The sequence below is a fragment of the Pongo pygmaeus genome, chromosome 12 (assembly GCF_028885625.2).
Source record: "Pongo pygmaeus isolate AG05252 chromosome 12, NHGRI_mPonPyg2-v2.0_pri, whole genome shotgun sequence".
Taxonomy (NCBI): Eukaryota; Metazoa; Chordata; class Mammalia; order Primates; family Hominidae; genus Pongo; species Pongo pygmaeus.
Genome location: NC_072385.2, coordinates 101,273,659 through 101,301,109, shown reverse-complemented (window position 1 = coordinate 101,301,109; position 27,451 = coordinate 101,273,659). Strand labels below are relative to the sequence as shown.

The 27,451-nt window shown below is 42.2% G+C and overlaps 2 protein-coding genes and 1 long non-coding RNA gene across 26 annotated transcripts in view; 2 read left to right on the top strand and 1 right to left on the bottom strand.

Annotated features, from left to right (window-relative positions):
* The window catches only part of BIRC6 (baculoviral IAP repeat containing 6), a 258,658-nt gene extending 250,784 nt beyond the window's left edge, over positions 1–7,874 (top strand). For all 23 annotated transcript variants that reach the window (XM_054475624.2, XM_054475623.2, XM_063648841.1 and 20 more), the window contains 2 exons: positions 540–674; positions 6,725–7,874. In XM_054475624.2, coding sequence (XP_054331599.1) covers positions 540–674; positions 6,725–6,904 — 315 coding nt within the window. In that variant the 3' untranslated portion in view covers positions 6,905–7,874. The remainder of the gene's footprint in view (positions 1–539; positions 675–6,724) is intronic.
* Positions 1–17,026, bottom strand: part of LOC129030361 (uncharacterized) — a 28,024-nt gene extending 10,998 nt beyond the window's left edge. The window contains exons 1-2 of the long non-coding RNA XR_008500631.1: positions 16,716–17,026; positions 14,809–14,926 (exon numbers count right to left, since the gene is read on the bottom strand). This is a non-coding gene — a long non-coding RNA (uncharacterized LOC129030361). The remainder of the gene's footprint in view (positions 1–14,808; positions 14,927–16,715) is intronic.
* TTC27 (tetratricopeptide repeat domain 27) overlaps positions 16,800–27,451 on the top strand; it is a 197,649-nt gene continuing 186,997 nt past the window's right edge. The window contains exons 1-3 of one of the 2 annotated variants that reach the window (XM_054475625.1): positions 16,800–17,345; positions 19,462–19,639; positions 22,820–22,949. In XM_054475625.1, coding sequence (XP_054331600.1) covers positions 17,258–17,345; positions 19,462–19,639; positions 22,820–22,949 — 396 coding nt within the window. In that variant the 5' untranslated portion in view covers positions 16,800–17,257. The remainder of the gene's footprint in view (positions 17,346–19,461; positions 19,640–22,819; positions 22,950–27,451) is intronic. The other variant, XM_063648844.1, reaches the window with a different exon arrangement.

Here is a 27,451-nt window from a genome sequence, read left to right as displayed (position 1 = left end):
ATATTGGCCAGGCTGGTCTTGAACTCCTGACCTTGTGATTCGCCTGCCTCAACCTCCCAAAATGCTGGGATTACAGGCATGAGCCACCACACCGGGCCATAAATTTCATATATATGTATTTCAACACGTCATATCAAATCATGAGCTTGATTTTTCCCTGCTAATATTGTAGAGTTGATTAAATTGCCTTTTTTTTTTTTTTTTTTTTTTTTTTTTTGAGATGGAGTCTCGCTCTGTCGCCCAGGCTGGAGTGCAGTGGCACGACCTTGGCACTGCAAGCTCCGCCTCCCGGGTTCACGCCATTCTCCTGCCTCAGCCTCCCAAATTGAGTTTTACGGATAGAAAAACATGGCAATGTCTGTATATTTATTTCTTTAAATGTATTTGTAATAATATTCTATATAATAATTTAAATGTATTTATAGTATAAATTATTTAAATGTATTTATAATACATTTTACTTCTTTGTAATGTCATTTACTGTGTCTTTTAAATTTGACTGTAAACACTGCTTGTTCTCCTGTTTACTTTTTCTCAAGGTAATACACAAACATTTTTACTTGAAAAGAGTTGAGATAATGGCCCAATGTGAGGAGTGGATTGCGGATATCCAGCAGTACAGCAGTGATAAGCGGGTAGGCAGGACTATGTCTCACCATGCAGCAGCTCTCAAGGTGAGTAAGCCTTTCTAACAGGAGCCTTGTTGCTTTAAGAGTTGTGTAATTATTGACAGAACCATGCCTACCAGAAGATAACAGGAGGGACCGAATTAAAGAAACATAACATGTATTTTCAGTTCAGAGGAATAAATTGTTACTCAGAAGTCTATAGAAAAGTATATTTTGTTTTTTGGTAGTAGATTGACAGTTCCTAAAATAAAAAGTGGGTCCAAGGACTGAGTCAACAGAGTTTTGTAAAGTTCCTTGAAGATAATGATGACAAGATGTGCTCCATGAATGCCTTTTCCTTTTTCTTTTTTTCTTTTGAGACTGGATTTCACTCTGTTGTCCCAGCCTAGAGTGCAGTGGTGGCATCATGACTCTCTGTAACCTTGAACTCCTGGGCTCAAGCAGTCGTCCCACCTCAAGCTTCCCATGTAGCTAAGACTACAGGTAGCTGCCACAGTGCCCAGCTAAATTTTTTTATTTTCAGTTTTGTAGAGATGGGGTCTCACCCTGTTTCCTAGGCTAGGCTCAAGTGATCCTTCCACCTCAGCCACCCAAATCACTGGGATTATAGGCATGAGCAACCATGCCAGACTTGAAGGACTTCTTTTATTCCCTTAGTCTTTCCGTAGGCCTCCTGCCTTCCAGAATTTTATTACTTGGAGTGATGAGGGAGATGTGAGTTACAGATTCTCCCTCAGCTGATGGTGGCAGTGGCTGTGTTAGGGGAGACAAGCAGTTGTTTTCAGTTTGGACGTTCATAGAATGGAAGTGTGAAATGTGACTGATTTGGAAGATTTTGTGTCTACTCACAGAGATCTTTCTTTGTAACAGCCTTCCTTTTTTCCTGCATCTGAATGTCTTTACTCATTTCATCCTCCACCAGTATCCTCCCTTTCTCTATCTTCAGGTTTTTCCATTTCTACTGGCTTGTTATCTTCTAACTTTAAAGCTGTCTTCCCTTCAAACAACTAGTTGATGATAAGGATTTGTTAGTTTTTTAGGTGTGATTTTTAAAAAGATCCCTGTCTTTTCAGGACATGTACAGAAATATTTGTGAATGACAAAGCGTATGATGTCTGGGATTTACTTCAAAATAAAATGACAAGGGGAAAGTGTGGGAATATAGATGAAAGAAGATGGGCCATGAGTTGATAATGGTTGAAGCTGTGTGATAGATTCATGGGACTTCATTGTACTCTTCTGCCCACTTCTGCATATGTTTGAATTTTTTCATTATAAAAATGTTTTGAAAAAGAGAGAAAAACACTTGCAGAAAATTTTCCTAAGCTAGTTCTATTTTGCCCCTATTATTATGAAACAGATTGTCTTCTTTCACCGTCAGACTATAGCAGTTGACACTTCTTGCCTCCATTTTTTAACCTTTGTCTCACTGATCAACCTTATGCAGTTTGACTTCTATTTTACCAAAGTTACCATCTCTCCAGTTCTCAAAGCCAGTGACCCTGGCTCACTACTCCATTCACTTCATCTGCTCTCCCTCCTCCAGGCCTTTACACATGGTTTCCATTTTCCTCTACTTTTCAGCTCTTCTGCTTGCTCACCTCCATTTATATTTCAGCTTAAATTTCACTTCATGGAACCCTGCCTTGACTGGTTTGTTTGTTTGTTTGTTTGTTTTTGAGACACTGTCTCTCTTTGCCACTCAGGCGTGATCTTGGCTCACTGCATCTTCCGCCTCCCTTGTTCAAGCGAGTCATCTGCCTCAGCCTCCTGAGTAGCTGGGATTACAGGCATGCACCACCAGACCCGGCTAATTTTTGTATTTTTATTTTCATTATTTATTTATTTATTTTATTTATTTATTTTTTTTAGATGTAATCTTGCTCTGTTGCTCAGCCTGGAGTGCAGTGGCTTGATCTCGGCTCACTGCAACCTTCACCTCCTGGGTTCAAGCTATTCTCTTGTCTCAGCCTCCTGAGTAGCTAGGATTACAGTCGCCTGCCATCATGCCCAGCTAATTTTTGCATTTTTAGTAGAGACGGGGTTTCACCATGTTGGCCAGGCTGGTCTCGAACTCCAGGCTGGTCTTGAACTCCTGACCTCAAGTGAGCCACCGCACCCCGCCCGACTGATAGACTATTAGATCATTTCAGTATAAGCATTTCTAACTCTCTGCGCCTACCTGTTAAAACACTCATAACATTTGTCTAATGTTTGTCTTTTGTACTATACTTTTCATCTGTAGACTATCTTGGCTTTTCTGCTTACACTTAATTCTTTCAGTGTGTTTTCCTTTTTCTCTTTTCCTGAGCGATTGTTTACCTGAAGGCTTACTTTTTGGCCTTCAGAACTATTTTTTTCTGTCTTTCTGTTTTTCCTTCATTGTATCTGTAACCCTGACTTTGGCCATTTACTCTCTAAAAGTGACACTTCAAACTGTTGTCAGCTGTTAGCTTTCTCTTGAGTTGTATTACTGACATTTTTTACATAGATGCCCTGTCATCATCTCCTTAAAGGAGATTTTCCTCAAATCAAGTTTTCTAGTTTTCTATTTACTTAATTTTACTTGATTTTAAACCATTTTTCTCTGTCTTAGAATCTTCAAGTGTTATGTATCTCATCCTTCATCCAGCATCCCTGGTCAGTACTAGGTCCTGTCAGTGTTGCTTCATGAGGGGACTGTCCTCTCCCCAACCCATGATTTCTGTTGAGTTCCCACAGCTTTGTCTGTTTGTCCAGCTTCCTTGTACCAGGTTCTCTCCCTTTCAGTTCCTTCTTTAGTGCATTACCAGGCTGATCTTCCCCAAATATGTCTTTAGATATGTTTTTCACTGACACAAAACTGGCTCAAGTCCAGCTTCTTTTCATTCAGTGTCTTGCTTATATCCATATTCCTTTATTTCTCCTGTGTCACTGTCACCTGGAATTTTCCATCTCTGAATTAATCCAAATTTATATCATTTTAATTGTACATTTGCTGTTGAGTGCTACACAAGAAAAATACACAATTGGCCAGGAGCAGTGACTCACGCCTATAATCCCAACACTTTGGGAGGCCAAGGCGGGCAGATCACTTGTGGTCAGGAGTTCAAGACCAGCCTGGCCAACATGGTGAAACCCCAACTCCATTAAAAAAAAAAAAATACAAAAATTAGTCAAGTATAGTGGCTCATGCCTGTAGTCCCAGCTGCTGGGGAGGCTGAGGCAGGAAAATCACCTGAACCAGGGAGGTGGCGGTTGCAGTGAGCTGAGATTGCGCCATTGCTCTCCAGCCTGGGCAACAAGAGTGCAAAATTCTGTCTTAAAAAATAAATGAAAAGTATGTAGTTGTTTAGCTTGACTCCACAATAAAATCATAGTATCCCTGTATTAGACTGTTCTTTCTTTGCTATAAAGAAATCCTTGAGACTGGGTAATTTATAACAAAAAGACATTCAATGGGCCCATGGTTCTGTAGGCTGTACAGGAAGCATGGAGCTGGCATTTACTCTGCTTCTGTAGAGGCCTCAAGGACCTTATACTCATGGTGGAAGATGAAGCGGAATCAAGAAGGAGTAGGGGCATGGGAGGTGCCACACTTTACAACAACCAGATCTCGTGATAATTCACTCACTATCTCAGGACAGCACCAATCCATGAGGAAACTGTCCCCATGATCCCCATTTCTCTTACCTCCAACACGGGGATTACATTTCAACGTGAGATTTGGGCAGGGACAAATATCCAAACTAGATCAATCCCCAACCTTAACTGGATCCTCATGATTGCCAGATTTTTCTTTCTCTTTCCCTGGTTAGTGTTTTTCACCTGTTGTCCACAGTGGAAGGAAAATCAAGGCTAGGGAAATTTTCACTTACCGGCATGTAAATGTGCTTTGAAACTTTGCAAATAGCTGCAAGGTAGAGTTGTTTTTTCCTATTTATGTGTCTTATGATTTCAGCCAGAATTTTAGACTCCATAAGCTTAAAGATTTTATCCTCATTCTGCTTATTGCCTTTATGTTGTTGGTATTTAACACAGTGCCTCATACATAAAAATTGTTCTATAAATAAATGTTGTTTAGCTAATTTTCAGTCAGCTGTTGACACTATTTTTATTTTTTATTTAATTTAATTTAATTTTTATTTTATTTTATTTTATCTTATTTTATCTTATTTTATTTTTGAGATGGAGTGTCGCTCTGTTGCCAGGGTAGAGTGCAGTGGTGTGATCTCGGCTCACTGCAACCTCTGCCTCCCTGGTTCAAGCGATGCTCCCGCCTCAGCCTCCCAAGTACCTGGGACTACAGGCGCACACCACCACACCCAGCTAATTTTTGTATTTTTTGTAGAGACGGGGTTTCACCATGTTGGCCAGGATGGTCTCGATCTTTTGACCTCGTGATCTGCCCGCCATGGCCTCTGAAAGCGCTGGGATTACAGGTGTGAGCCATCAGGCCCGGCCGACACAATTTTAAAAGCCTTTGGTGTGATTATTTAAGGTCATTTGTCTCTCACCAGAAAATTATGAACCAAATCTTTGCATGTGTAGACAACCAGCTACTCCCAATTAACATGCCTATATCCTTACGTAAATTGCAATGTAGAACAAAGTTTATTTAATCTCTATAGATCTTCTTTTTAACTTAATTTTTTAAAAAGTTCTAATGATAGGCTGGGTGCAGTGGTTCATACCTGTAATCCCAGCACTTTGGGAGTCCGAGGCAGGTGGATTGCTTGAGATTAGGAGTTCGAGACCAGCCTGGCCAAGAAGGCAAAACCCTGTCTCTACCAAAAACAAAAAAAATTAGCTGGGCATGGCGGTGCATGCCTGTAATAGCAGTTGCTCGGGAGGCTGAGGCATGAGAATTGCTTGCGTCTGGGAGGTGGAGTTTGCAGTGAGCTGAGATTGTGCCTCTGCACTCTAGCCTGGGTGACACAGTGAGACCTTGTCTCAAAAAAAAAAAAAAAATTCTAATGATACAATTATTTCTAAGGTTTATTCTGAGCATTAAGTGGGAAAATTAGTGTGAACATTTGCAGACATTTTACATACGGCCTACTACCTGATAAATATTTTTTCATTTGCTAAAGTATCAGTGGATTTATTTTAATTTATGGACTTGTCTTTCTCTCAAAAACATTAAGCCAGAGTCAGCATATGTGACAAATCAAGGGATTACGGTGTTTAATTTGAAAGAGTGTATAGGCTGGGCACAGTGGATAACACCTGCAATCCCAGCTCTTTGGGAGGCCAAGGCAGGTGGATCACTTGAGACCAGGAGTTTGAGACCAGCTTGGGCAAAATGGCGAAACCCCATCTGTGTAAAAAATTAGCTAGGCATGGTGCTTCATTCCTGTAGTCCCAACTACTTGAGAGGCTGAGGTGGGAGGATTGCTTAAGCCCAGGAGGTTGAGGCTGCATGAGCTGTGATTGTGCTGCTGCTCTCCAGCCTGGATGACAAAGCAAAGCTATCTTAAAACAAAATAAAAGAATATATGTATGTAGGCTGGGTGCATTGGCTCACGCCTGTAATCCCAGCACTTTGGGAGGCCGGGGCAGCTGGATGACAAGGTCAAGAGATTGAGACCAACCTGGCCAACATAGTGAAATCCCATCTCTTCTAAAAATACAAAAAATTAGCTGGTTGTGGTGGCGCACGCCTGTAGTCCCAGCTACTCGGAAGGCTGATGCAGAAGAATCACTTGAACCCAGAAGGCAGAGGTTGCAATGAGCTGAGATCACACCAGTGCACTCCAGCCTGGGCAACAGAGCGAGACTCCGTCTCAAATAAAAAAAGAGTATATGTATCTAATAATGTCCTTTAAGTTGTCAGTAATGCTGTTTCTGTGACAGCTTGGGAGCATGGGTAGGATCTACTGGTAGGTTACTGAGGTCTTTTCAGCAACATCGGTTACTTTGAGGTTAAGGATTCTTGTCAGTTTTGCTTACTACCTACTATATCAAGTGCCTGTAACAGTAGCTTGCACAAGGAGGGGCTCAGTAAATATTTGTAGGCTTAATGCTTTGGGCTTTGTTAAAATTCAGTTCCTGCCTCAAATGATGTTGTGCTAGAGGGTTTACAGTTCTAACATTAGTCCTTTTCTCCTGCATAGCGTCACACTGCTCAGCTCCGTGAAGAGTTGCTAAAACTTCCCTGCCCTGAAGGCTTGGATCCTGACACTGATGATGCCCCAGAGGTGTGCAGAGCCACAGCAGTTGCTGAGGAGACTCTAATGCATGATCAGGTTAAACCCAGCAGCAGCAAAGAACTCCCCAGTGACTTCCAGTTATGAGCTTCATTGATGTGGACTTCATAGACACAAAGGCTTCGAAGCACAAGCCAAATATGTCAATATTTGTATGTAAGAAACTAATTATGTAATAGGTAATGAAACTGAAACTATACTATGCCCTTAAGGAGATCCAGTTTAATTCAAGGTGATCTTTTATTTACCTGTACAGGAGTGTAAACTTTTTTGTGCTTTTATTTTTCAATTGTGAGAACCACTGATTGGTATGTTCAACAAATTTGTGTATACAAAGAAATGGATAAATCACTGCTATATAAGGGAAACTACCTTAGGAAAGAATGTTTACTGAATGTTTATTTTATTTTTTTTTTTACTGTAGAGTGAGGGGTTGTTAACAAAGAATATATATTGGTCATTCTTACAACTACTATTTAAAGTCAGCAACTTTTCACTGAATTTGATAGATTTTATGTTTGGCCATATCTTCATGCTCACATTTGATTTCTGAAGACCTCCTACATACACTTCAATAAAAGTTAAATGGACATACTCCCTCTTTTTTGATTTACTGGTACATTTTTTAAATAATAAATCTGCCATAAAATGCATTATATCTGGAGACTTGCACTTGTATGGATGAATTTATTACATTCAACATATTTAATTTTATGCCTTCTAATTCTAAGATGCAGAAAAAAATAAATGAACATGATTTTATTCTATGCCAACATTTGGGCCTCTGAATGTATCTGTTATTTGAATTTAAGTATTTGAAAAGGAATGGTCAATTTGAAAGTCATTCTAAACTGATTTTTTTTTCCTAAAGGGCTCCTTTTTTCCTGGACTATGTGGTTTTATGACTAAAGTCACATGTATGTATTAAACATTGAGGCTCTGTAGAGGAGAGAGGATGTACCTCTCTGGTGCTGTTACAGTACATTCTGTACCTGCCATACAGGCTCATTTTCATGCAAATTCTTCCTAGAGCCAAATAAATAAAGACTTAGGTGAATTAGTATGTCTTGTTTCTAAACCCCTTTGCCATGGTGTGAAATGCTATTTCTATAAAGAATTGAACACTTTCAAGACTTAAGCATGGGAAAACAAAGCATGTTTTTCCAAGACCAGTTGCCGCAGGGGAAAAGCTAAGGTGATTCTTTGACAGTATTTTTATAAAAGTGGCGGCTGTGCGCAGTGGCTCACGCCTGTAATCCCAGCACTTTGGGAGGCCGAGGCAGGCGGATCTCCTGAGGTCAGGAGTTCGAGACAAGCCTGGCCAATGTGATGAAATCATGTCTCTATAAAAATACAAAAATTAGCCAGGCATAGTGGTAGGTGCCTGTAATCCCAGCTACTCAGGAGGCTGAGGCAGGAACTGGAGCTGACGCCTGAATCTGGAGCTGACCAGGGGAAGCTGTATTCTGAAAGGCGAATTGCTCTCTGATGAAAAAGGGGATCTTGGGGAAATAATACTCTCTTCTGTACAAAGTATAAAGATCCTTCAGCATGGAAGAAGGAGAAACGAATAGTATTTGGACACGAAATCAAAGATTCTAAAACACATAGTGTTAGGTCTGGTGGGTAGTGAGCTACACCGAGAATGACAAAATAGTGGCAGTTTACAAGAAGAAAAAAATTATGTCACCCACAGACATGCCAGCTAAAATCTAAGTATAAAATTATCAGCAATAATAAAGGACAGTCATTAATCCTTTAGGCTATTTTTTGTTGTTTTTGTTTGTTTTTGGACTGTGAGTGCTGGATGATAAAAGCTATATCAAATGTATTGTTTGTCTTCCATGTAAAATGAAAGTAACAATACCAGTACTGTAAGGTCCAGTTCATATTTTTTAAAAACCAAAGTCCAGATACCTAAATTGGAACCAATTACATTAAAACATTCCATTTGAGATCCAGACTTTATGTCAACAAACATTTGAGCACTCATTTTTTACTAGTTGCAAGTTCCTGCACTTGAGGAGTGAATGACAGACATGAAAACATGTCAGTGCCATCTGGTAAGTTCTCTGGTAGAGTTATTTACAGGGTAATATTGGGAGCACAGAGGAGAATCCTTATCTCAGGCAAAACGTTGGGTGGGCACTGAGGTGATAATGGTCTGGAAAAGCTTCCTAAGTGCAGACTGATTCTTGAAGGATGAGGATAAAGAAGTTAGGCAGAAACAAGATAATCCAGACACAGGAGAGCAAAAGGAGAGCTCAGGTTGATGGCACCATATTAGATGTTACTGGATTTTTAACAGGCAAAGTGAGGGTAGTCAAATGGGATGGGAGGCAGTGGTTTTGGAAAGAGAGGAGGGGTCAGTTCATCCCAGGCCTTTGCTTGCCCTGTTAAGGAGCTTTGACTTCCTGTAGGTGAAGGAGAGCTCACAAGTAGCTCTAAGGAAGCAACCTGATTAGTCTGTTTCAGGAAGATCATTCTGCAAGCTGTTGGGAAGCGAGGAGATCAGTTAAAAGCCTGCTCACATCCAAGCAATAGGTCATAAACTAGGGCACATAAACTGTGGAGATTGAGACAATTGACAGGACTTTGGGAATACATACATTTTGTTACGAGAATAACTTCAGCATGTTTTCAGGCTGGGGAGCCAGGGGAGAAGTCCTTGGGGAAGGATGGAGCAAAGCCTAACATAAATGACCTGGGTCCAAGAGCACATGCAGAGAACTTGAAGAGATGTGAAAATCAGTAAAGTGAATTGGTCTATTTGTGCAACTTTTAACTATATAAAGTTTTTATCTTAATGAAAAGTAAAAAAACAAAAAGTAAAACTGCTTAAATACTTTCCTAGCATTAAGACAAAAATCTCCAAAGTCAGACAAATGTAAAATGTACTGTAGGCTGGGCATGATGGCCCACACCTGTAATCCCAGCACTTTGGGAGGCCGAGGCGGAATGATTGCTTGAACTCAGGAGTTTGAGACCAGCCTGGGCAACATGGCAAAACCCCGTCTCTACAAAAAATAGCAAAATTAGCTGGGCATGGTGGCACATGCCTGTGGTCCCAGCTACTCGGGAGGCTGAGGTGGGAGGATTGCTTGAGCCCAGGACATGGAGGCTGTAGTGAGCCTAGATCACGTGACTGCACTCCACTGTGGGCAACAGCAAGACCCTGTCTTAAAAAGAAAATTAATGGATGTTTTTAACCCATCTCTTACTATTGGACAGTTTGGAATTGCTTTTGTCTCTGCTTTTCTGATTATAACTAATGCTGTGATGAGCATGGTCTTATCTTTATTTTCTTATGATAAATCCTAGAAGTAGAATTCCTAGGTCAAAGGTTTTGATATATAATGACCGCTTTCCCGAGAGGTACTGATTCACACTTGGAAAATCATTTAGTGTTGCCATGCGTTGGCCAGCATTGGAGATTATAATTTTTTGATCTGATATTTGTATTATCATCAAACATGTTTTAATCTGCATTGAACATTGTTTATATTACCCATTTGAATTTCTACTTTTGTCAGTTATCAGTTTATACCTTTTCCCTATTTTGTGTATTTTCTTAGAGTCTTTTAATATGTATCAGCTACTTATAGTAGAATATTAGCTTTTGTCAAACTTCTATGTATTTGTCCAGATGGCCTTTTAATTTTTGTTTAATTTTTCTCATAGAAGTTTTAAACTGTGGGACCGGGTGCGATGGCTCACTCCTGTAATCCCAGCACTTTGGGAGACTGAGGCGGGTGGATCACGAGGTCAAGAGATTGATACCATCCTGGCCAACATGGTGAAACCCCATCTCTACTAAAAACACAAAAATTAGCTGGGCATGGTGGCGGGCGCCTGTAGTCCCAGGTACTTGGGAGGCTGAGGCAGGAGATTTGCTTGAACCCAGGAGGCAGAGGTTGCAGTGAGCCCAGATCGCGCCACTGCACTCCAGCCTTGTGACAGAGCGAGACTCCGTCTCAAAAAAAAAAAAAATTTAAATCGTGAAGTCATCTATTGATCTGTTCCTTTCTGATTTTAATTGTATTTTATTCTTTTGAAGTTATTCCCTATGCAAAGACAAAAAAAGGCTATATATTTTCTAACTGAGATTGATTTTTGGTATTGTTATAGGCTTGGCTGCAACTGAATTGCAACAGGCTTGAGCTGCTTCCCATCTCACACCCTGCAGAGGCAGGTATGGTGGTGACAAGCCAGAGTCCACATGTGGATGGAAGACACAAGCCATGTTGAAAGGAAGCTCCATCCTGCTTTCTCTTTCCTCTTCAAACTCTGCCCAGTTTCTAGCAGCCATCCAAGCCTCCTTTGTCTCAGCTTCTAGCCTCCTGATGCTTCAAGCTCTAAAGGGGCTGACGTGAACCCTGTGAGCCTATACATTTCCTGTATAGAAGAGGCATTCTCTGGCCTTCTTTCTCCCTTAGTTCCTGGATGTGATCTCGTAGTGCTCCCATGAGCTCCACCAAAAGTCTGCTTTCCATTGCTTCCTTCATGTGTGTCCCTCTTCAGGTTGCACCAGCTGTTTTCCTATGCAGGAAGAGACTGCAGCCCACCACCATTTTAATTGTTTTCAGTTTTATTCACGTCTCACTTTTCCAGGGAGGGATTACCCAGTCCAATCATGTCAGCTGCAGGCTGCCCTGGGCCGCTGGGAGACTTACGGCCTCAGGTTAGACACTTCTGCCTGCTGGGGTCCCCAGGATACTGCTCCTCCCCACCTCCCTGTACTCCTCTGGGTCACAAGGTAGACATGCATTTCCCTCGTTCTTACTCCTACCACTTCTGTTCCTTGCTGTTGCTTTCCCCCAGCCTTTCTGTAGGTTTTGTTCTTTGGTTTATTCCTTCCCTTTTTCACCTTGCTGTCTGCAAAGTCAGCAAATGCAGCCATAGAGTGCCTTCCAGCTCTGGAGCTTTTCTCATCTTTAGAGGAACCAGCTAGAGCTCCTTTAACCTGTCTGTGCCCCGTTTCTGGGAGCTGCTATTTTTGTTATTGCCCTTCTTGCCAGATAAGTATGAGATTTCCCAAGCCTGGCCAATTTTCAAATATTTGTCCTGTTGGGTTTTTTTTTTTTTTTCCTCTTTTTATAAGACTTTGTCAGAATTTTTTGATATAAATTCACAAATGAGAAAAAATATTTTTTCAAGCCCAAATCACTCATATGGTAGTCTTGGTTAAAAAAAAAAAAAAATCTTCCCCCTGGTTTTCTCTATACCCCAAAGGTAGCAGTTACTTCCTGAAGCAAGGCAAATACTTCCTTTGACCCAAAGGGCAAAGTTAATCTCCCAAAGGAGTTTAGCAAGGGAGGGCTCAGAAAGGCCTGAAGCTCACCTACCCTTAGGTGTGATTTGTAAATGCCTCTTTACCAAGGAAAGATAGTGCCTTAATTTGTTCTGAGCACTTGTAACCTGCTCTGCAACGTGCTGGATTCTTGGGATAAAATGTCATATAAGAGTCTAACCCTACCCCCAGGAAGCTGTCAGTCTAATGAAATAAGTAAATAATATTCATCATTTCAATTGTATTTTGGGAGTCTTCCAGTTATCACCAATTTCATTCTCTGAGCCGAAGCGATCACCTTGGATTGTGAGCCAAGGAAGGACAGATCCCTGAGAAGACTTCATGCAGCTCTAGGAAAAGCTTATACTCTTCAATCATCTGGCTTCTGATTTCACAATGAGAAAACTATACCCTTGTCTGCCTCAAAGGAGGAACCCCTAATACTTAGCTAATAAGTGCTAACATTTTTTGGTATCTATGTCCTAGACCCTATGTTTAGTACTTGATAATCTCATTATCAGTTGGTCTCAATTTGCCAACTGCTAGGGAAAAAGCATCACACTGTGGAGATACGGAAGCATACCGACTACCCCTCCCTTCAATCAGCCTGCCCTTGCTTCTAGCAGGTGACCCCCACCTCACCCCATCTTCTATTTTTCTTTTCTTTTCTTTTTTTTTTTGACAGTCTTGCTCTGTCGCCTAGGCTGGAGTGCAGTGGTGGGATCTCGGCTCACTACAAGCTCCACCTCCCGGGTTCACGCCATTCTTCTGCCTCAGCCTTCCAAGTAGCTGGGACTACAGGTGCCCGCCACCACGCCCGGCTACTTTTTTGTATTTTTAATAGAGGTGGGGTTTCACCATGTTAGCCAGGATGGTCTCCATCTCCTGACCTCGTGATCTGCCCATCTCGGCCTCCTGAAGTGCTGGGATTACAGGTGTGAGCCACCATGCCCAGCCCTCAGTATACTCAAACAATAGTTCCCCTCTTCTGTTAGTATCTATTAGCACCTATGGGACTTAAGACGTAAAACTTTTTTTCTGAGACAGAGTCTCGGCTCTGTCGCCCAGGCTGGAGTGCGGTGGCATGATTTCAACTCACTGCAACCCCTGCCTCCCTGCTTCAAGCGATTCTCATGCCTAAGCCTCCCGAGTAGCTGGGATTATAGGTGTGCACCACCACACCCAGCTGGGTCTTGCTTTGTCGCCCAGGCTGGAGTGCAGTGGTGCAATCTCGGCTCAATGCAACCTCCACCTCCCGGGTTCAAGCAATCCTCCCACCTCAGCCTCCCTAGTAGCTGGGATTACAGGCGTGTGCCATCACGTGTAGCTAATTTTTTTTATTAGAGACGGGGTTTCACCATCTTGGCCAGGCTGGTCTCGAACTTCTGACCTCAGGTGATCCACCCACCTTGACCTCACAAAGTGCTGGGATTACAGAAGTGAGCCACCACACCCAGCCATGTGTTTGAACTAATTCTGTCTCATGTCTTTTTAAGTGGTGAAAGGGAGGCTGGATTTGTCATTAGCTCAAGCATAAGGAAGTCAGGATTGAGAATAGCATTTCATGACCCTTCCATCTCCTTTCATATTCATTAACAGACCTCACATTTAATAATAATTTTAACAGTGTTTGCAAATGTTTGTGGCAGCTTTATTTGAAGTAGCCAAAAACCGGAAACAGCTTCAACATCCCTCCACAGATGAATAAACATGTTGTGATGTATTCATACAATACATACTCTTCAGTTATATTTTTTAAATGAACATTGATATATACTATATAAGAATATCAAAATAATTATGCTAAGTGAAAGAAGCCAGAAAAAAAGTATATACTGTATGATTCCATTATATAAATCTAGAAATTGCAAACTCATCAATAGTGACAGCAGATCAGTGGTTGCTTGGGGTGTAGGGGATGGGGACGGCAAGAGGGCCGGATTATAAAGAGGAACAAGGAAACTTTGAGGAGTGATGGATATGTTCACCGTCTTGATTGTGGCGGTGGTTCATGGGTACATACCTATATTAAAACCTAACAAATTGTACAGTTAAAATATGTGCACTTTATGCCAATTATACCTGAATAATGCTTTTTATAAAATTGTTGTATGAAGCTTAAAATCTGGTCTCCCAAGACCAATATTCTCCAGAAGCCTTCTCCTGACATAACAATTCTTCCTTCTTCTGACACCGCTGGTCCCCTGCTCTTTCCAAACCCTGTGTCCCTCGGAACAATGGCCCTGCGACCACCGCTTTCCCTCAGAGAGTGAGCCAATCCTTGCCCTGTGCTTCCTTCTAGTCAGTCAGACTGATCTGGTCCTCCTTGACCCCTCTGATGCTCCCATGGCGCCATTATTTTCTCCAATCTCCTAGCCTCTTGCAATACTTGTTGAATTTACATTTCCAGCCATCCTCCTTCCTATTTTTTCTCCTTTTGGAAGAAAAGATGCAAAACCTTGTTTCCTTGTCACACAGTATTCCAAAATAGAGGTGTTATAATTGTTTTTATTTTTTACTGTAGACCAAATGTTACTATAAACATTTAGCTAGAATCACTAGTTTAGAGAAGATGAGATTTTGTAATAGGTTGGGAACTATTTGACATAAGAGACGAGAAAGGAAACAAATTAACATGGATTAGAGGCATAAAATAAGCCAAGGATAGTGCTAAATTCTGTTAAAAGTATCTCTCACTTACCTCATTCTTGGTCTTGAATATGGAGACTTCTGGCTTTCTATCTCCACTGGGCCCTGGAACTGTGGCAGCCAGAGCCTCACCTTGCAGGTAGGAGATTTAAAGAGTCTTTTGGAGAAATCTGGCCAGCCCAAGAAAAAAAGACTTTTAGATAGTGACATACAGGTTCCCAACAGACTCCTCAGCCAAGGCATTCTATACTGAATCCTACAGTAGGTTATCTCATTGCCTGCTCAATTTCCACTCACTATGTACATATTTTTAATCGAGACCATATTCCCCACCTACTTTATTACTGGAATTCACTTTGCTTGAAGGGAGATTAGGCAGACTTCAGTCACCATCATCATCTAGCATACCACATTTAAAACAAACCAACCTTGAATTTAACTGAAAGTTGCAAGTTTACTATGTGGATTAATGGGGTGCTACATACAGGTGAGGAACTTTGGCGGAGTGGCCAGTGTGTTTCTACAGACATTCATCTTTAACAATTATCAAATTGGTTTAGACAGTGCTGGCTTTTGTACTTAAGGAAATGAACAGACAACCTGGTCAAGTATCATTTTCTAGAAAAATAGTGGGTTTTTTGTTTGTTTGTTTGTTTTTTTGAGACGGAGTCTCGCTCTGCTGCCCAGGCTGGAGTGCAGTGGCGCGATCTTGGCTCACTGCAACCTCCGCCTCCCGGGTTCAGGCCATTCTCCTGTGGCAGCCTCCTGAGCACCTGGGACTATAGGCGCCCGCCACCACGCCCGGCTAATTTAAAAAAAATATATTTTTAGTAGAGACAGGGTTTCACCGTGTTAGGCAGGATGGTCTCGATCTCCTGACCTCATGATCCGCCCGCCTCGGCCTTCCAAAGTGCTGGGATTACAGGCGTGAGCCACCGCGCCCAGCCTGAAAAATAGTTTTTAATTACTTCTCAGTGGGAGGACATTTTAGGGCATCCGCTCTTCTCCAATCACAGTCAGGTCCGGCTTCCTTTGGTATCTGCCGGCAGTGGCTGAAATGAGCTGAGCTGAGTTCCTCCCCCTTCACATTCTGAAGTGGCTCTTTACTGAGTAAGAAAGTGAATTAACATTTATTTAGCTTCTTCCTTGGAGCTGGGTACCGGGTCAGCCTCTTTTCAGAGAGCTTTTGCTCTTGTGGTCAGAATTACCCTGCAGTTTTCTCCTGGCTCTTACATGACATATCTCAGTACAGGTGTCAAGCCAATGGGTCAAAGCCATGGTCCTGTTTTCCTTCCCTCCCTCCCTCCCTTCCGTCCTTCTTCCCTTCCTCCCTCCCTCTTTCCTATTGCCCAGGCTGGAGTGCAGTGGCACCATCTCAGCTCACTGAAACCTCCGCCTCCCGGGTTCAAGCAATTCTCCCACCTCACCCTCCCGAGTAGCTGGGTTTACAAGGGTGCGCCACTACGTCCGGCTAATTTTTGTATTTTTAGTAGAGACGGGGTTTCACCATGTTGGCCAGGCTGGTCTCGAACTCCTGACCTCAGGTGATCCACCCGTTTCATTCTCCCAAAGTGCTGAGATTATAGGCGTGAGCTACCGCGCCCGCCCTCTAGCTGTTTCTTTGGAGTGCTGCTAGGAAGATTCAAAGAAGTGCAAATAAGGTACCAGCGGAGGCTGGTTTGTCCCCTTGCAATTTCTTTGTGATCACCCCTGGGATCACTCTTCTACAGTGTTCCGACAGTGTTCCAAAAACTTCCCTGCACCAGCGGCAGGGGCAGATTTCCCACCCGGCCATGATTCATGTAGAGCAGTGTCAAAACCAGATCCTTTCCTTACACGCTCATTCGCCGAAAGACCCGTGCTATGCTGACGGGGTTCCAACCTGGGCTTCACCGACTCCACGTCAGAGGGTCTGTGATTCCCTGAGAGAGCACCCTTAGGCTGAGAGCAAGGGCCCACCTGCACTCTGCGCGAAGGACTGTGGTTTTCATCGGGTTGTCAAGAGCGTTCTGACCCAAAATGGTTTAAGAGTCACAACTCCAGCCCTTCTAATCAAACCGCTTTGGCCAAGACGTCCGTTTTGAGTTGCTTTTGAACCCTAGCCCTCGGTGGGAGGCACACTCACTTCCATGTTCGCAGTTCTTGGAAGCGGTCCCATTAGGGGCGGGGCTGAGCGCGACCGCGCCCTCAACTCCGCCTATTGCCCGCCCCGGGGTGGGGCATAACCACCCAACAGGCTCCTTACTCAAGCTCCGGTTCTTCTCCTAGGCGGAAGACAGAGCAGAGAGCGTGCGTGTTTTTCCCAGGGTGCCCCGCGCTGCTGTTATGGCCGCCTCCTTGCGGTAGTATCCGCACATGGAGTTCTGGGGCCGCAGGTGTATTTACGGTAACTGTCGCCACTAGATTTCAGCGCCTTTGGACTCTCCTCTTTTCACTTTCTCTTGTTGACTCCCGTGTGGCCCTCGTGGGAGCCTGTTTTGGCTGCAGCGGTGTCTGGGGTGATGTGGACCCCGGAGCTGGCAATTCTGAGGGGATTCCCCACTGAGGCTGAGCGGCAGCAATGGAAACAGGAGGGGGTCGTCGGTTCAGGTGAGAGGCGCACCTACCAGGGCCTTAGGCTATCGTGGGAACTGTGAGGAAAAGGGATGGCAGCGACTGATTCTCATCCCTCCCTTCATTTTTCCCTAACACAATCTAGCTGATTCCTTGAGGCTTTGGGTCGTTGAGTCTTTGGCATGGTGGGCGTGGTCCTCGCTTTCTTTGCCCAGAACTTCTTATCGCCCGGGTTCAATAATAATAACAATGGCAATGTCAGTTATTTTTCTAAGCCCTTAACATGTACTCAGTCATTTAATGCTTATAGTAGATGCTTAAGGTAGATTCCATTTTTAATCCCACTTTGCGGTGAAGACCTGTAAATACAGTTTGGTTAAGTAATTTTATTTTATTTTAATTAATTAATTAATTAATTAATTTTTTGAGACAGAGTTTTGCTTTTTGCCCAGGCTGGAGTGCAAGGGTTCAAGTGATTCTCCTGCCTCAGCCTCCAGGGTAGCTGGGATTACAGGCGCGCGTCACCACGCCCGGCTAATTTTGTATTTTTAGTAGAGTTGAGGTTTCACCATGTTGGCCTAGCTGGTCTCGAACTCTTGACCTCAGATGATTCGCCTGCCTCAGCCTCCCAAAGTGCTGGGATTACAAGCCTGAGCCACCGCGCCCGGGTCTGGTTAAGTAATTTATTTAAGGTCACACAGTTGGTAAGCACAGGAGCTAAAATGAGGCAGCAAAGTTGTTTTTTTTTTTGAGATGGAGTCTCCCTCTTGTTGCTCTGGCTGGAGTGCAGTGGTGCCATCTCAGCTCACTGCAACCTCCGCTTCCCCGGTTCAAGCGATTCTCCTGCCTCAGCCTCCCAAGTAGCTGGGACTACAGGCATGCACCACCATGCCTGGCTAATTTTGTGTTTTTAGTAGAGATGGCTTTCATCATGTTGGTCAGGCTGGTCTGGAACTCCTGACCTCAGGTGATCCACCCGCCTTGGCCTCCCAAAGTGCTGGGATTACAGCCATGAGCCACCATGCACGGCCTAGGCGGCAAAGATTTATTTTTTTGGCCTAGGCGGCAAAGATTTATTTTTTTATTTTTTTGAGACAGAGTCTCGCTCTGTCACCTAGGCTGGAGTGCAGTGGTGCGATCTCGGCTCACTGCAAGCTTACCTCCCAGGTTCACGCCATTCTCCTGCCTCGGCCTCCCGAGTCGCTGGGACTAAAGGTGCCCACCACCACGCCCAGCTAATTTTTTTTTTGTATTTTTAGTAGAGATGGGGTTTCACTGTGTTAGCCAGGATGGTCTCGATCTCCTGACATCATGATCCACCCACCTCGGCCTCCCAAAGTGCTGGGATTAGAGGCATGAGCCACTGCGCCCGGCCTAGGCGGCAAAGATTAATTCTTGTGAGCAATGAATATTTACCAGAGAGATAAAGAGTTAAAAGGCACATGCACTGGCACATCTGGTTGTGGGATTTAGGCTGGACCCAGAAGAGTAATAATGAACAGTGTAGTGTGTAAGTACTCTGTGTGTATGTGTGTGTGTGGGCACTTGTGTGACACAGTAGGTGTTTCCAGTGACAGGAAGTTTGAAGTTTGGTGGCCTGGAAAACTTTCCTAGAAGTTAGACTTGAGCTGATTTTGGATTAAAGGGTAAGACTAACAAGTGGAGAAGAGTTCAACGGCGAAATCACAAGTGCAAAGTGTGGAGGCAGGAATACGCATGGGACATTAGGGAAACAATGAGTAAACCAGCATTCTTGGAGTGACTTTTCAAGAAGAGAAAATAATGGAGGTAGAAGGAGCCAGATTGTGAAAAGTTTTAGAACCTTGACTAAGGAAACTTTTGTGTTGTCAGTAGGAATCTTTGTGAATTTCCCAGCAAAAGACTAAATACCTATTAATGAGGAATATTATTTCTGGGGCTGACTTCCACTTTGGGGCTCATAGTCAGTATGAGTGAGCTGCTAATTCTAGGAGAGAGAATGTTTGTAGAATGATGGAGATTTACTGAGTGCCTTGTGACTGACATACAGTAAGCATTCTAAGTCTATAGATTGTTTTTGCACACGAAAATGGTAGCTTTACCTAATAGTGTTATCCTTTATGGTATGAAAAATAATTTTTTTGGATTACTGCACTAATTTTTTATATTACAGAGAGTGGATCTTTCCTACAATTGCTGCTGGAAGGGAACTATGAAGCCATATTCTTAAATTCAATGACTCAAAATATTTTTAGTTCAACAACAACCGCTGAAGAAAAGATTGATAGCTACCTGGAGAAGCAGGTAGTAACATTCCTGGATTACTCAACAGATTTGGACACAACGGAAAGGTATAATTTTATTTGAAATTTTCATAGAGGAACAGAGCGAATACATTTAATAGCACCTTGACAGGGTAAGGCCCTGATTTTAGCAGTTGAGAAAACTTGCCTTACATTTTACTCAAGACTCATGATGTACCAAGTAATCTATGTAAAAACTCTTATCCAGAAGTCCGTCCAGAATGAAAAAGTAAAGTGGTGCAGGATAAAATGGTTTCATATATGAGACTGGCACATATTTTGGTGTTAACTGCAAATGCTTAGGTCTGGTCGGCTTTACCCACCGGCAAAACTTCAGACCTTATTTCCTTTAACTTAAAAACATACTTTCAGGCTGGGTGCAGTGCCTCACGCCTGTAGTCCCAGTACTTTCGGAGGCCGAGGCGGGCGGATCACATGAGGTCAGGAGTTTAAGACCAGCCTGGCAAACATGGTGAAACCCTGTCTATACAAAAATACAAAAATTAACCAGGCGTGGTGGCATGCGCCTGTAATCCCAGCTGCTAGGGAGGCTGAGGCCGAAGAATCACTTGAACCTGGGAGGTAGAGGTTGTAGTGAGCCAATATCCTGCCATTGCACTCTAGCCGGGCGACAGAATGAGACTCTGTCTCAAAAAAAATACCAAAAAACAAAAAACATACTTTCAGTCTTGTTATTTCTGCATAGCTGAGTGCTAATTTGTAACTATTTATTATGTTTTAGATTATTATCTTTATAGAGCTCAGAGAACTTAATGTTTTTGTAACGAAGCCCTTGGTTTACCTTCTTCCATTAAAGTTTGTGTAATTTTATAGAGTTAAGTATAGCAGATAGTTACACAGCAGGGAAACCTAAGCTTTTCAGTGGCTTATATTTCACTGTTACAAATTTGATACCTCTATCTTTCGTCTACTATCTGTGGCAAGCATGTCAAGCTTTAATTATCTTATAAATGCATGCAATTTTATTTTACCATTATTTCTAGGAAATAGCTTCATTTAGTCCTTCAACAAATAAACTATTGTAGTAGATGTGGAGGTTCTGAAGATGAATAAAGCATAACCCATATTCGTAAGGAGTTTGCAAGAGAATGCTACTACAGGCTTTTAATTTTATTTTGAAAATTAATATTATTCATTTTCTTTTTTTTTTTTTTTGGATGAAGTATCACTCTGTTGCCCAGGCTGGAGTGCAGAGGCGTGATCTCGGCTCACTGCAACCTCCGCCTCCCAAGTTCAAGTGATTCTCTTCCCTCAGGTTCCCATGTAGCTGGGATTACAGGCCTGCGCCACACCTGGCTAATTTTTTTTGTATGTTTAGTAGAGATGGAGTTTCACCATGTTGGCCAGGCTGGTCTTGAACTCCTGACCTCAGGTGATCTGCCCACCTCGGCCTCCCAAAGTGCCGGGATTACAGACATGAGCCACTTCGCCCAGCCTCCATTTAATGTTTTTAGTTTACTGGTAGTTATGTTCCTTTGGTGTCATTCTTTTTTTTTTTTTTTTTTAGTTCCTTTTTGTACAGATGGTGTCTTGATATGTTGCTCAGGCTGGTCTCAAACTCCTGGGCTCAAGCAATCCTCACCTCTGCCTCACTAAGTGTGGGGATTATAGGCATGAGTCACTCCGCCCGGCCAGATTCTCATTGCTTTCTTATATGTGTGCAATCTCATAGCAACTAGCCTTGTGGCACCCATTAAAACAACACATTCACACAAATGCATTATTCACTGATATACCAGATTTCTGTCTTGTCACATAAAGCTAAAAAGAGACATTGCAGTTGACTCATTTTCAGACATTTGAAAGTTAAAGTGTATTCTCAGTTCACCTTATGGATTTTGTTTTTTGATTAGGACAATTTATTAAGGCTGTTTTCTCCAAATTTCCAAACTTCTGATTGCAAACCAGCTCTTTTGTTATCTTTTTTCTCTAATGCTGCTTATTTGCATTGCATCCAGAGTTTTATATTTTTGCTACCATAGGCTTGTATGTTTGATTTTTTTTTTTCTTTTTCTCAAAGACTCTTCCTTTTAAGGAAGGGCCTAGGGGCTGTGGGGAAAAAAGTGACTACTAATACTTTCTCTTCAGAATGAAACTCCAGGATTCCCTGGCTGTTATTTGCTAGAGTTGAATCTGTACCTATTTAGATCCTAATTTAGGGTTTGGCACATTATGGCTGGCAGGCTAACTAAGTGGCTAAGAATTAATGGTTTTTACATTTTTAAAGGGTTGGAAAAAAACAAACATGATATGCAAAGCCTAAAATATTTCATATCTGTCCCTTTAGAAAAAGTTTGCCTATCCCTGTCTCACATCACAGCAAGACTGAAAAATAGAGGTTTCACTAAAATGTCTACGTTTTGTTGTTGTTGTTGTTCTAGCATTTGGTGATATGGGATTGGTAAACAATTAGCAACAACTTTATATCATCACTTTTCTTTTGTATAAAGTCAGTTTTCTATACATCTTGCAATGTCAGAGCTGTTAAAGGGAATGCAAGAAAAACTTACAGATGTCTGATCAGAACCTAAATCAACACTGTTCAAGATAATTTTCTGTGGAGATAGAAGTACTCTCTATCTTCATTGCCCAGATGGTAGCCACTAGCCATACTAAACTATTGAGCACTTGAAGTACGGAAAGTATGACTAAGGAACTGAGTTATAAATTTTATTAATTTTAACTAATGTAAATTTAGACCATGTGTGGCTCATGGCTATAATACTGGATATTGTAGACCTAATTTCTTTTTGTTTTAAGAGAGACAGGGTCTTGCTTTGTCATCCAGGCTGGAGTACAGTGCTATGATCAAAGCTTACTACAGCCTCAAACTCCTGGGCTGCAAGCAATCCTCATTCATCAGCCTCTTGAGTAGCTGGGATGTACCACCATGCTGGCTAACTTTTAAATTTTTTGTAGCGACAGGGTCTCACTATGTTTCTCAGGCTGGTTTTGAACTCCTGGGTTCAAACGATCCTCCTACCGTGGCCTTCCAAAGTGCTGGAATTACAGGCATGAGCCACTGTGCCTAGCTAACCTAAATTGTTTTAAGTTTTAGAAATTTTTTTTTTTAGTTATACTCTAGGATATTCTCAATAAATGTTGATAGATATTATTTTCTTAATAAAACTGAAATGGAATAGTGTGTTTGAGATTATACAAATGATAGTAGTTCATATTTATTTCTTTAACCATTCTTATATGCAGACAACGGTTGATATTTCTACTTGGTGTGAGCAGTTTGCAACTTTTTGTTCAGAGCAACTGGACGGGGCCCCCTGTTGACTTACACCCTCAGGACTTTTTGTCATCTGTTTTGTTCCAGCAATTCAGTGAGGTATGCTTCTTGAAAATGTTGTATGTAATTATTATTGTGTTATTTGTTTTTTATAAGCAGGTCTTTGTAAACTGGAACTAATAGTAGGTAGGAAAGAAACATGACTTTATGGTTTGCACAAAATTACTAAGAATGCTTGTTCATTGATCAGATTTTCACAGATTTCTGGAAGTTCCATTGTCAAACTCCTCTTCATACACACTCCATTTTATGGAGCTGTGTTAGCTGTGTTTTTTAATGAAAGTACAGACAGCTGCACCAGTTGTTTAGTTGGTTGTATCACCTCAGTTACATAAAGTTTTTTTTTTTTTGAGGTGGTATCTCACTCAGTCATCCAGGCTGTTGTACAGTGGCTAGATTACAGCTCACTGCACCCTCAACCTACTCAGGCTCAGGTGATCTTCCCACCTCAGCCTCCCAAGTAGTTGGGACTACAGTTGCATGCCACCATGTCCAGCTAATTTTTTTGTAGAGGTGGAGTTTTGCCATGTTGCCCAGGCTGGTCTGAAACTCCTGGGCTCAAGTGGTCTGCCTGCTTCAGCCTCCCAAAGTGCTAGGATTATAGGTGTGAGTGCTGTACATAAAGATCTTTAATGGCAAAGCAGCAAATCTGGAAATCTGTTTAATTTTATTTCAGGTAAGTTTTTAACTAATTAATTAATTTATTTTTTTTGAGACAGAGTCTTGCTCTGTCACCCAGGCTGGAGTACAGTGGCGCGATCTCAGCTCACTGCAACCTCTGCCCCATGGGTTCAAGCAATTCTTCTGCTTCAGCCTCCCTAGTAGCTGGGATTACGGGCGTATGCTACCACACTTGGCTAATTTTTGTATTTTTAGTAGAGTTGCGGTTTCACCATGATGGCCAGGCTGGTCTCAAACTCCTGACCTCAAGTGATCCACCCACCTCAGCCTCCCAAAGTGCTGGGTTTACAGGTGTGAGCCACCATTCCCGGCTTGCAGGTAAGTTTTGATACTGTACTTAAGAATGGCTCCCAGGAGTGGTTTGCTCCCAGGGGTGGCTTTAAATTACAAATACTTTATTCAAGTTTCTGGCACAGCATTGCTTCATGGTGATTATTATCCATTGTGAAGATAATATTATTGATCTGTGCCAGTGTGTCATCAATAGAGCTTGCAGTTTGAGTTCCTCAGGAATCTTGAGCTCCTGTATAGAGGGTCTGCCTAGTATGAGATGATCTACAAAAGAAGTATGGTTTAAATCAAAGTAAGAACTTTGATTTATCCAGCCACTTTGGTGATTTTGAATGTGGCTATCCACCACTCAGCCTGGAAAAAGCTGAGTGATTGATAGCTATGTTCAAAATCACCAAATTGTATCCAGAACTTATGCAGCAAAACGGACCTAGTGTTACCTGGTTTCTCAGAATTAGGTGTAGCAAATAGGCCGGGCACAGTGGCTCACGCCTGTAATCCCAGCACTTTGGAAGGCCAAGGCGGGCGGATCACGAGGTCAGGAGTTCAAGACCAGCCTGACCGACATGGTGAAACCCCGTCTCTACTAAAAATACAAAAATTAGCTGAGTGTGGTGGTGCACGCCTGTAATCCCAGCTTCTCAGGAGGCTGAGGCAGGAGAATTGCTTGAACCCGGGAGGCGGAGGTTGCAGTGAGCCAAGATCGCGCCACTGCACTCCAGCCTGGGTGACAGAGTAAGACTCCGTTTCAAAAAAAGAAAAAAGAAAAAAAGAATTAGGTGTAGCAAGTAAACGTGGAATAGAGTTATTAGAGATACGTGTTAATAATTTGATGGGGGGGTGGAAAGAGAAGTGCAAAAACAAGCATAATGTGAAAACCACAATAATTAACTCTTTGCATATCAGCTTAGTGAGTCACTATATATACTTCATTAGAGTAATTTTAATTCATAATGCTGATCCTAATTATAACTGAAAGGTTAAAAGATGTTTTGTGTCTTATGTCTATGAAGGGAATTTATAATTTATATTCTACAGAGGTTTTCACCCAAAATGGAGATAAAAAAACCCCAAACCCTAAATGATTGTAGCACTTAAAGAGATAAGCTTCAGTTATCTAGAAGTGTACTTATGAAACATCTCATTCCCTCTCTTATTATATATGAATCAGTTTCTGGCTTCTATGGCCCTATAGTATAGATTAGAAATCCACCAAACAGCCAAAGCCATAAATATCTCCTGAGCACTGACGTGTGGTTTGAATGGTGCTTAATTCACATTTCTTTTTTTTTTTTTTTTTTTTTGAGATGGAGTCTCACTCTGTCGCCCAGGCTGGAGTGCAGTGGTGCGATCTCGGCTCACTGCAGTCTCTGCCTCCCGGGTTCAAATGATTCTCCCACCTTAGTCTCCCAAACAGCTGGGACTACAGGTGCTCACCACCACGCCCGGCTAATTTTTGTATTTTTAGTAGAGACAGGGTTTCACCATGTTGGCCAGGGTGGTCTCAAACTCCTGACCTCAGGTGATCCACCCGCCTCGGCCTCCCAAAGTGTTAGGATTACTGTGTGAGCCACTGCGCCTGGCCTTAATTCACATTTCTTGTGTCAATTTGGTCCTTACAGATTTGAGGTAATCTATAGGTGAAAAGACTGAAGCTCAGAGTGGTAAAAGAATCTTGTCAGAGATCTTTAGCTGGGGCACTGGAATCCACATTTTCTGGTTCCAAATCCAGTACTCTTCTATACTAGTGTAGAAGCACCGGTAAATTCAGGTAGCAAATCAAAACAATATGAAAATGAGTTTCATGAGAAGTTCAGACCATAAGAAATATTGCCATTAACAAAGAGATTTGTGGAAGCTGGATTTTATCAAAGAAGACCTTTTAGTTGGAAGTGGACTTTGAGCTAGAACCTGAAGGATGGTTAGAAAATGGACAGAGAAGAGGAAAATATCCATTCTAGGTGCAGTCATATGAGCAGGAATTTAGAGGAGAGGAGAGCATAGTGTTTGTGAGAAAAGGATGCTTTGAGCTTGCCGCTTTTAGCAGTGAATAATCAGACTTGATGGAGGTCATTTGGAGTTGTAGGAAACTTTGACTAAGTCTTTGATTTTAACTTTTTTATTGGAACTACCGCCAACACTTAAAAGAGCATATGAAATGTATACAATTTAAATAATAAATCTCCTTTGTACTCACAACCTAGCTTGAGTGTCACAGGTAATGCTCTCCAGGTAGTATACCATGTGCTGTCTCCCTGTATAATTTTTATTTGTTGCTCTGTTAAATTACTTGCTTGTTCTTTATATTTAGGGATTCATTTAGAAGATAATGACCCGAAATTTGTGGTAGAACAGGCAGACATATTTCTTGTCTCAGAGTGATTAGGAGAAGGATTCTTTTTCTTTTTTTTTTTTTCAGACGGAGTCTCACTCTGTTGCCCAGGCTGGAGTGCAGTGGCGCAATCTCGGCTCACTGCAACCTCCGCCTCCCGGGTTCAAGTGATTCTCCTGCCTCAGCCTGCTGAGTAGCTGGGACTACAGGCGCCTGCCACCGTGCCTGGCTAATTTTTGTATTTTTTAATAGAGATGGGGTTTCACCATATTGGCCAGGCTGCTCTCAAGCTCTTGACCTTGTGATCTGCCTCCCAAAGTGCTGAGATTCCAGGTGTGAGCCACCGGGCCTGGCCAGGATTCTCTTTCTTAAAGACATTCCTTATTATCTTCTTGTGCTTTACCAGTTTGGCTTGGGCTTTAGGAAGTAAGCTTGTTATATCTACTTGAATTTACAATATGATTCGATGAGGCTGCAGGTCTAGTTTGGGCACTTTAGGCAGGTTCTTCTGAGTTCTCAAGTCAGTATATTCACTGTACATTCAGTACCTCCAGTCGGGGTTCTCACAGAATACCTCATTTCTTCATCATGTCCAAGAATGAACTCATGATGAAGGTCTTCTCTTTTTGTGTCTGTATTTCAGTTACCCACGCCACCATGGTGTAGTGCCAGTCAGAAGGCTAAAAGTTATCCTGGCCGTGTCCTTGAGGCTCTCCAAATGCTTAGCATAGCCCTAGGCCTTCCTGAGGGGCAGGAAGAGGTAGAGAGATCTGTTTCCAGTTCCCAAACCAATATTCTTTCTGCCAGCATGGGCTGGTTTGGGAATTGATTTGGGAATTGGAAACATGGGCTTCACTTAATTTTTGTGGATCTGTTTCCTCACCTCTAAAATTGAGGCAGTGGTAATAACTTGATAATATTTCATTAATTATTGAAGTTTTTTTTTTAATAATTCCTTGTATGCTTAGCAGAGATAACAGTAGGCTTTGTTGTTGTGGAGGTAATTCATATTAAATCTTTATTCCTCTATTACACTCTTGAATGATGATGAAAATAGGACAGAAGATGAGCTCACAGTTATTTCCTTCTTTCTCTTTTATTTATTGTTTTTTATTTTTTTCTAAGACAGTCTCGCTCTGTTGCCCAGGCTGGAGTGCAGTAGTGCGATCACGGCTCACTGCAACCTCCGCCTCCCAGGTTCAAGCGATTCTCCTGCTTCAGTCTCCTGAGTAGTTGG